Here is a 10,960-nt window from a genome sequence, read left to right as displayed (position 1 = left end):
ATAGTTTTTAAATGTTTCAACATATTAAGAATCCGCAAAGCTGTAATTTGGGGGCAAAGCAAATCGATCTGAAGCCGCAGATATAAAACAGCCAGATCCAAAGCTAGAAAAAATATTGATTCAGTTGGAAAAAAAACCATGCGCTGCCTGTATTTATAGTGCTTGGTTCAGTGGAAGGTACCATACACAGTGCCCGAATAGGCGGCTACACCAGAGTGCATCGTGTCTCGGAATACGTTCTAAGATTGCACTCCCCCCGAAATAAGTGCGATTTGAAGCGGCCCCGTCTGTTTAAACTGAAAGGACGCCGATCTTGTCTGCTCAATGTAAGAAAAATCTGCGTGGTCCAGGGAGTGCGAGAGGAGAGCGAGCGAGGCAGAGAGCGAACGAGCGCGAGCAGAAAGCCAGCAGGGAGAGAAAGAAAACAAAAATAAGCTTCTCTATGTATATAAAGATGGCCACGTTAGCAAACGGACAGGCAGACAGTACCAGCCTCCCTAACAGTCATAGCAATCCAAGTACGAACGGGCACATGAACGGATTAAACCATAGTCCTGGAAGCACTTCCACAATTCCAATGAAGGACCATGATGCTATCAAGCTATTCATTGGGCAGATCCCCCGCAACCTGGACGAGAAGGACCTGAAGCCCCTCTTTGAAGAGTTTGGCAAGATCTACGAATTGACAGTGCTGAAAGACAGATTTACTGGCATGCACAAAGGTTAGCAACCAATGTAGTACATATTGTTACTGGCTATCCTCACATGTAGAATCATGCTCTTCCTTTCTTGCATATTAGCACACGACACCAGTGGGTATTCTATTTCAGTGAAGTAATGACGTAGAGTGCCTAAATCCTGGTTTGCTTTGTAGAACGGGAATATGAAAAACGTCTGCCAGTGCAATACTAGTCAAGTTTCACATGTGGTGCAAGGTGTCTTATTTAACACAGAAATGCTTGGCTGCTCAGAAAGTAAAAGCCAATAAGAGTGTTGGATGCTATGATGTGTGTCTGTAAACGGTACAGTGCAGCTTTCACTCATTAACTTGGGGCAGTGACTCGGAAACAATAAAATGTAGAATAGTTTCACTTGTTCCACAAAGGGTTAAACGCTTGTAACTCTGAAACTAAAATCGATGGCTGGTGTTAGAGTGCATGATCCCATCAAGGTTGTATTTATGCGCTGAATACTTAGGAGAATTAAACTTTACCTAGTCAGTTAAGTTACCTTCGTTAAGCATTCATGCCATTGTTTGCAAGTATGGACTAAAGCCATCTCTTTTATGTGTTATCCCATGTGGGTATTTATTGCGTCCCTGTGCCACCTTATATTTTGGACATATAGAATTAGCTGTCATTTTTGTAAAGTAATAGAATGGACGGTATCTAGGGTACGTATACAGACGGTCAGTAATGGAAGCATACATTTTTGCTATTGTTTTCTCTGAGTGTATTGCTGATTTATTGTATTCGTATTTATGTATGTGCAAGCCTTTATTGTAAAAACCTAAAATAGTAAAAAAAAAGGTGTGTGTGTGTGTGTGTGTGTGTGTGTGTGAATCCCTTTCACCTGAAAGCCTATGGAGCCTATAGTAATTACGCTGGCTTGGCCTTTCGAGGTCTTCGGTTCGGACAGAAAGTTTGCTGTTATTTGTTGTAAACAACGGTGCAAACGGTTTGTATGTTGGGTGTCGGGGTTCCCGTGTAATGGTTAAACTGTGTTAATTCTTAAAATCTGGCTACATAAGATTATTAGATTAATTTGTGTTATTTTTACAGATAAATTTGATTTTTCTGATAAAATAAACTGAAACAATATTGATAGCATTACTTACTATCTGCAGTTATTCTAGCAATCACCACTTATTTCTGCGTGTTACGTACAGTGTGTGGATTGAAGGCTGACTTGTGGCTGAAATAAATGAGGTGAATAATGAATTGTAACAGACATTCAGGGCAGCAAGGGAGAAATAGAGCAAGAACGTGGAAGCTATATGGAATATCTTTTACTAGGCTTGTTTTCATCTTCGAAATTAACGTGTCTTCAATTCCTAAGTCAATGCAGTGTATATAGTGTGTCACAGATTGATCACACTGGCCGAACTTAATGTAGAGAAAACGCAACCGAAACTATTGATTCTACAGGTAATGTTTTAGGTGTCAGATGAGTTAACGCAACTGGAAAAGGCTTTTACGCTTTGATGAAAAAGTGGTGCTGAAGGACAGCTCCTCTGGAGAAACGTGCGCATTTTGTATGTAATAAAGGCGACCGCAATGCTTGTGCTGAACTGCCACTCTCCACTGTTTATAATTCAGAGCTGCGGGGTTCAGTTTATAAAAAGTCTCCTTCTTTTTAATTCTTCTTTAGAGAGCCTCTAGGGGAAATGCTATTAAGAGATACTCATGTTCTTTGTCATTTTCTGGACTGCATCTGCAACTTGTTCGCTTATCAGCATTATTTTTACAATATTTGACACAATGAGTACGTTCTTTTTTTCCAACTCCTTTAAACTGCTGCTGAGTTCTGAAAGCTAGCACAGTATACTATAAACTCAGCTGCAGGTATGAATATACTGATAGATATTATGTTATCCAACGTTAATTTGCTAGCTTTCAAACAGAGCATACCCGAAAGAAACGGCGATGCATTTTGACGAATGTTTCCACTGTCACATTATAATGGAACTGCCATCGCTGGATTATAGCAAAATTGGCTGTTTCTGGATACCTTGACTTTCATTAACTTAAGTTATGAAAGTTGCATATATTGCATAAAACGGAAACGAAGTATGTATTTTTTTTTTCTATATGCAAAACGCGTCAAGCTTTTTTATGAACCGAAACAAAATCTTAACAGCGAAATCAAGAGCTGTTGAGCTGTATGCATACTTGTAAAGTCTCCCTTGTATTTATATTTTATGCATTTGATCATTTTTGTCACTAAGTACAAAGACGGCAGATTAGTTTTAAAACACACAATTTCGTAAATTATTGTCAATGACATGAAGCGAGTGTTTCAATTCTCTCATTTCCTCTAGATTCAGTTTCTCTACATACTTTATTCCTCTTATGCTGAACTTGTTCTAATTAAAAGAATTTTACTCATGACCTGAGAGACTAGCAGATACGTTATCATAAATCTGCTAAGCACCGACTGTGTCTGTGAACCTCTAAATGTAAATGTTATTACTACAACGTGTCATTCCACCGAAACTATGTTCCTCTTACTTTTTTAGCATGCTGGCATACTTCCACACACAGGAACATATACATATATATAGGTATATACATATATGTGGGTATGTATGCGCACATATATGTATACAGATAACGTGTGTGTGTATATATATATATATATATATATATATATATATAAAAAAAAAATATATATATATATATATATATATATATACATACATGCACACACACCACTCACAAGCACTTGCATGCACACACAGAATATTTCTGTAAGATACTCAAATACTTCTTTTCTTGCATTCTCCACTTAGTGCATTCAGTAAGCAAAACACAATAGGCTGCTGCTGTAAAGATAATAGAACACCAGATGCTGTTTAATGGAAGACAGATACTTTGAAATGCATGTACTGTTTACATTTTTAAATTATTTTGCAGCTAAACAAGTTGACAAGTGAATTGATTCACTACTACATATAGACTGAGACACTCTGGAATGTGAACATATCTTTTACAGGAGCATACAGGTGTCCCTAGATATTGATGATACTCTGATGCTGTATCAGTCTTGCTAAATGATGCAGTTTTTGTAAACACTTACAGGTGAATTGATTCCTACAACAAAATAACTGTGCATTTAGCAGGCGCTTGTATTATTTAGTTTGTATATTGTATCACCTCAGGTTCTTTAGCTCTTTCAGTGCATGCTGGTGGCAGCAGAAGGTATACATGAAGTAATGGAGTTTATAATGTCTGTGGAACTCAAAAGGTTGTGGGTATTTCATGAGGAGCATGACATCTAATAGAACATGATATGTTGCTGTGCATTTTTGATAGGGTGTATTTTTGGTAGTCATTACATTTGTTTTATGTGAGTATAGGTATAATATCTATTTAGTGAATGATGTTATTGTAAACCAGACAGAAGATAGATGTATAAAAAGATATATGCAAACAAATAGACTGACTCTGTTTTGTGTGTGTGTGTGTTTGTGTACACACACTTGTGTTTGTGTGTTCAGAAGTGTCTTTGTTTCTGAGTATAAGATGACCTGCTTAGTTTTTATGAATGAACTACTGACTATGAATGGATTGCATTTTTGTCTATATCATGATTTACTACTGGGATCTATTTCTAATTTCTGTGAATGGATCTGGGTCTTAGAGTGCTTAAAACCACTATTCTGCTGGTTTACTTTCAGCTACTTTGTACTCTAGAATTCAAACACAAAATAATAAACAGTAAATCTTTAATAATTTATTATTCTCTAGATAAGAAATTATGTCTTTTCAAAGGGTTAAAACTTTTCATGTGTATCAATACCGTATGTACTGATCCTTCAAGCATTTAACCTGACATGCTAAGGGTACTCCCACAAATATATAGTATATTTTGTATATAGAACACGTGGAAAATGATGCTCATATATTATCATATATTTATAGCCTGGTACACACAGACACAAACACATTGTGCACACACTCACACACATCCATACATACATGTACAGACACAGATTCCCAAAATAAATGTCAACATGCAAGTGTACTATTAACACAAGCAGCTAAGTGTTACAAATGATGCAGAACATACTGTAAGTTATACCTTAATGAATAAAAGAAACCATGAATACTGAATGCATTTCTGATGTATTCATGACATCCTTATGTTGTATGTTATATTTTATGGAGTCAAACATGAGTGATATTGAGCTCCTGTATTCCCATAGTGCTTATTCAGAATGCTCATTTTTAATTAACAGTGCAAGAGATGTTTAAGCCTCTTGTCTTTTATTTTCCATGAATGAGGGGAGAGCGTAGCATAGTCTCCACAAAGAAGAATTAATTATGACAAGTCATATCCATATCATGAGTTTATTGTGTGTGTGTGTGTGTGTGTGTGTGTGTGTGTGTGTGTGTGTGTGTGTGTGTGTGTGTGTGTGTGTGTGTGTGTGTGTGTGTGTGTGTGTGTGTGTGTGTTTGTGGGTGTAAAGTCTGCTTTATGTTATAACAAAAAAAAAATCTGTTGTCTCCATTAGGATCACATGATAAAAACAGACTGTAAATGAAACGTCTTTTAAAGAGATATGTGTAGGAAAAGGGAAATGAAACACCTGTTGAAATTCATGCTAAAATGTGTACACGAAGAATGATTCAGCAGCAAGGCAGTTAATTTTTAGAAATGTATCGGTCTTGCAATATACCCAGAATGAAAAAAGATACATTTGCAGTGTTGAATGTGAATAGACTGGCTGTTGTGTCTGGATCCTTTTTTTTTTTTTTTTGTGGTTTAGATGGTTTCCTTTGTCTCTTTGCTTCATTGAAAGAACTAGAAATCTATGACTCTATTTCCTTTGTAACATATTGCTGTTATGATTAATTTTATTTTTGCAAATAATTTCAATACTTGAATGCATGTTTTGTAATGAAAGGGAATTCCAAGGTGACATGCATGGCTCCATGTCTAAAATTAAAGACGTGGTAAAGAATTTGCAGTGACTTTGACTGAATTTTCAGCATACCTGACATTGGGAAATTTATGGATCTGTTACTGTATATATAAACTGGGCTTTTTTCTGGAAATGCAAACAGTTATCACATAATATTATACACTGTTGTTTGTAACAATGCAGTCTGCTTTAGTGTTAGATGACTTCTTAGTAGAAGATTTCTAAATTACCTGCTGAGGTCCTATTATGTCTGTATTTATATCCATAACAGAGTCTGAGAAAAAGGAGCTACTAATCCTTGGCATTGTGGTTCCTTTTCCAGCAGTGAAAAGCAGCTTCAGAAAATATCCCGGCAGATAAACGCTTCCATAATGATGAGTGGGTCAGTTATAGTTAGAAGTTGACAGAGAAATAATGTACATGTTACATTTAATATTATTTGCTAAGAAAAAATAATATGAGATCTCTGAGCATTATTTATTTATTTATTTATTTGTTAATGTCTTAAGTAAACTGCCATTAGGATGTCCATTTCAAACAATTTCTAGTCCTGAAATCAGCACTTTAGTGCAAGCGATTCTTAGAAATAATTATCAAATCAAATTGATAGATAACATGTTAAAGATATGTCATGATGGCTAAGGTTGGATCAAAACTATGGCAGCAAGCAACAATATTCTATATTAAAGCAAAGACAACACACAAAAGAAGTGGAAACCTCTCCGATCTGATCTAGTTCTTAGTGCAGAAGATTAAGGGCAGGAGCTACCAAATAACTGTTTCTTATAGTCCAGGGTTTGTTTTCCTGTAGCATCCATTTGCCTACTGTGTGACTCTGAGCAAGCCACTTAACAAAATGGTGCTCCTAGGCTGAGTCTGAAACATGTCCATGTGCATCAGTGCTCTACCTCTTTTACTAACTAACTAACTAACTATCTAACTAACTAACTAAATGTCATCCCATTAACTAATGTGTCAACACAGAAAAGTAAGGTACTGCAGGACCCACAATATGTAACATAATGTACAAAAGTATACATTTGTTGTAGGTAAATATTTTAGCATGTAGCAAGAAAAACAGAGCACATGGAGTTATTCTATAGCAAAGTATTCTATAGAGTTATAAGTATTTAACTGGTGTTCATGCTACCATACAGTAAAAAGCGTGAAAAAGCATTATCATATAAAGTCAACAGAGAACAGAAAGGTTAAGTATTTCCATGACACTAATGTTGTTAGGCAGCCATCTCTGAGTACCATTAATCCAAAGAAGTTCAAAGTATATATTTAAAAAATAATATTTAAAACTCCTAACCAATTCTAAAACATGACTTCAAAGATTAGCCTGACATCAACAATTCCATCTGATATTAATGTTTTAAGTTCCAGAATAATGCAATTCTATTTCTAAATAATAGATTGCACCTGTTCAGACTAATGGTGATTGTGGAAGAGAGGCAAAGAAGTGAGTACAGGCAGGGTGGAGTAGGTGGAGAAGAGTGTCTAGATGATCTGTGACAGATGGGTACCAGTAAGAGTGAAAGGGAAGGTCTACAAAATGGTAATGAGACCAACTATATTATATGAGTTGGAGATGGTGGCACTGACAAAAAGACAGGAGTCAGAGCTGGAGGTGGCAGAGTTAAAGATGTTATGATTTGCATTTGGTGTGATGAGAATGGACAGGATTAGGAATCAGTATATATGAGGGTCAGCTTAGGTTGCATGGTTTGGAGACAAAGCCAGAGAGATGAGATTTTGTTAGTTTGGACACATGCTGAGGAGGGATGCTGGGTATATTGGGAGAAGGATGCTAAGGTTGGAGCTGCCAGGTAAGAGGAAAAGAGGAAGGCCTAAGATAAGTTTTATAGATGCGGTGAGAGGGGACATGCAGGTGGTTGGTGTGACTGAGCAAGATGCAGAGGACAGGAAGAAATGGAAACAGATGATCTGCTGTGGCAAGCTCTAACGGGAGCAGATGTAAGAAAAAGAAGATATTTTGCATTGTTCAAAAATTATTTTAAATTATTAATTGCATTCACTGCAATTAAATATGCAAACATTTATAGGTTACTGATTCTAGTGACACCTTTGTAAGCACAGATATGATATCAAAGGGACATGAGATGTAAAATAGCGTCACAAGAGAAAGAATGAACATACGCAGTCTGAAATGTCATTGCATTAGTGCCATGCAGATCCAGTTATTATCACAAAATTAGAATAATATCCATTCAGCAAAACTAATTAAAGTAGTAAGAATGCACATATTACTTAAAGAGCATTAAGGAGCTTTAAACTGGATTTACATATATTGGTTATGAGGTCTAAATGTTAAGGGATCCAAGAGCTGAGTCACTACTGTAGCTGTGCAGTGGCTATCAGTTTTATTTGGAATCAATGCTGACACAAAGTGTGACTCATCACATATATATTAATTCTGCTAATACATGACAATTTAAACTCTTATACTAGCAAGAGCATTTGAACTGTCTATTAAAATGCAAGTAATCACATTCTGGAAACAATACTTCCTCAAAATATGACATAATATCATAATAATAATGATAATAACAACAACAACAAGAACAACAATAATAGCAATAATAAAAGGTATGAGAGTGGGCATATTTGGATATCTTTCTTTCTTTTTGTGATGCAGAATCACTAGATTTTCCATGTTAGGGTTGCCATGCCTTTCTTAGACATAAAATTGAATATAATGACTTCTGAAGTTAAGGTTTCTTGGTGAAAAAATATTAACACTCTGTTTTTCAGTTGGCACTGCATTCAGGCAAGTTAGTTCCTCCTTATGAATGCATTCATCTATGCTCAACATATCTTTAATTCAATGAAGTAAGTCTGACACATTTTATAATTACTGTTGCAAAGTGCTCTTAGAGAACTTGAATTCGGTATGCTTTTTTTACTGTTGCAAACTACTATAACCATGAACACATTTGAATGTAATTGTGTGCATGTTTTATGCTGTATCACGAATGGCTTTACTCGAGTATATTGATTAATATATTAATTTATGTTTGATTCATTTTAATACTAGCAATTGCTGGACAGTAACAATTTAGTGTTAAAATGTTGGTCAGTTTCAATTAAGATTTCAAACCTAGATTTTATAACTTTATTAAATCTGTAAATATAATTTCACCTGTGTTTAATGGGTATATGCATTTTTGAATACAATTCCCTATTACAGCAAATTAAGAGATGTATTTAATGGAAATTAAATGGAATTATATGTATACATTGCATTTGCTAAATAGCTAGGATTGCAGATCTTTACTTTTTCCATATAACAGCCATGTATGCAAATATATCTAATATATATATATATATATATATATGTATATATATATACCTTGTTCAAGGCAAAAGCTTCATTACAGAGTAACTGCATGTTAATTAGTACTTCTAGAGGCTGTGACAGGGACATTGCATATTTATAGAATTTGTGAAGTACATCATTGTTGTAAAGCACATCTGATACAAAGAGTATTGACACTCTATGTGGGTAATTTTAATTGTTACTTATGGATTAACTGTACTGTATATTCAGGACATATTATTTAAAAGCCAAATGTTTTTGCCTTTTCGTTATTTTACATATGTCCATTTGCTACTTTGTGGCATTTTATTTGAGAAACTATGACATAGTAAACAAAACTATAACATACATAAACATCTCTAAAAGCATTATTTAAATACATACTTGTGCTGTAGGTGGATTGGATACTCTAAATTGGCCCTAGGTGTGAGTGCGTGGATGTGTGTGCCTTCCGTGGAAGGTTGGGCGCCGGGCTGGCAACTCAACATCATAAAACTCCACTGCCAATTATGAGTGGACAGGTGATAAACTGTGGTAACCCCTAACCGGTAAAAGCCGAAAGAAGAAGAAGAATCCAGGCTAGATATTTATTTTGCATGTTTCCATCAAATGCATGTCTTGGTCATAGCACTACACTAGGCACATTGTTTAAAACTCACAACAAAACATCTTGTTCCACTACTGCTCATGAGAAGCCTGAGAAAGTAATCCTAGTTATATTGCAAATACATTCTTATATTTTATGTACTATATTAAAATAAATGAGCTAGTGTCACAAATGTTTTATTTCTCATGTCGTTTTCAGGCGTTTTAAAGTATTCCAGTATGCATTACGGTTTAATGGTTTATGTAACATTTGATAGGTGAGTAAGGCCATTAGATATTAACATTTCTTTACAGAGTAAACCCAGCACCATTGCATAGTTTAGTAATTTGCTCAAAGTCACACTGTAGGCAGACAGAGAGTAATGGAATCAGAGCCAAGACTGCAAGGTTAAACATGTTAGTATCTCATAACCATTAGTACTATAATGACATACTATACTTTCTTAATGGTTAATTTGCATATATCCCATGAGGTTCCACTGCAGGAGATGTAAGGTATTACACAATGAGGACTGTAAAATTTCTGTGTTTTACTTGTGTTTAATAAATAGTTTGTCTGTATGACATGTTTTCCATTGGTTTGGATGCAATTTTGGATATTTTGCAGTCACCATAATGTTGCAGACATCAGCGTTGCTTTTAAGTTCTGTGTTTCTAAACTATGGTTGTTCCCATTATACTGTACTGGTGAGTTTGGAAAATGAGCAAATCATGATATATTTGTAAAGGTTTGAGCTTGGCTTTTTTTACAAATGCACCAGTTAAGCTTAAAAAAGGTAAAAGTAAAAAGTCGGCATTCAGAAGCCATGTAGGTGACACACTCCTATACTCTTAAAAAATCTGTTACATATGTTATGAATTTCCACTATAGGAGATTTAAAGCATTACACAATGAAAAGTCTGGCTGTGATACATATTTCTTGTACTCTTTACTAAATGATTTGTGTTATTACACAAACCCACTCACCCCCACAGAGACACACACACACACATATATATATATATATATATATACATACACACACACACACATATATATATATATATATATATATATATATATATATATATATATATATATATATACTTTTTCGATTACTGTTTCCTGTCATTGAATTAATACACTAAGATGAGGAAAACTTGCCTATAAGCCTGCTTGTCTGTGAGATGAGGAGTGTTTGAGCAACTGGAAACCTGTTGTATAGGCGAGTGCTGTGTTTTTTCATTAATTTCCAGGCAGCGGCTCACAGTATCCCCCCACCCCCTGGTTGGTAGGCTTCTTCATCTGTGTGGTGTGTTTTTTCAGATTTAAGCCCAGACCAAGGCAACTGGTGTTTGGGTTAGCAGTCAACCCCTAAGGATAT

The 10,960-nt window shown here is 35.4% G+C and overlaps 1 protein-coding gene across 1 annotated transcript in view; it reads left to right on the top strand.

The window, feature by feature from the left end:
* The first annotated feature begins 336 nt into the window (after window positions 1–336).
* LOC122807826 (CUGBP Elav-like family member 4) overlaps window positions 337–10,960 on the top strand; it is a 208,162-nt gene continuing 197,538 nt past the window's right edge. The window contains exon 1 of the mRNA XM_044078924.1: window positions 337–722. Within this exon, the coding sequence (XP_043934859.1) occupies window positions 443–722 (280 nt within the window). The 5' untranslated portion in view covers window positions 337–442. The remainder of the gene's footprint in view (window positions 723–10,960) is intronic.

Source organism: Protopterus annectens, chromosome 1.part1, assembly GCF_019279795.1.
Source record: "Protopterus annectens isolate FY-2018-M chromosome 1.part1, PAN1.0, whole genome shotgun sequence".
NCBI classification, from domain to species: Eukaryota; Metazoa; Chordata; order Ceratodontiformes; family Protopteridae; genus Protopterus; species Protopterus annectens.
This window is presented reverse-complemented; position numbering and strand designations above follow the sequence as displayed.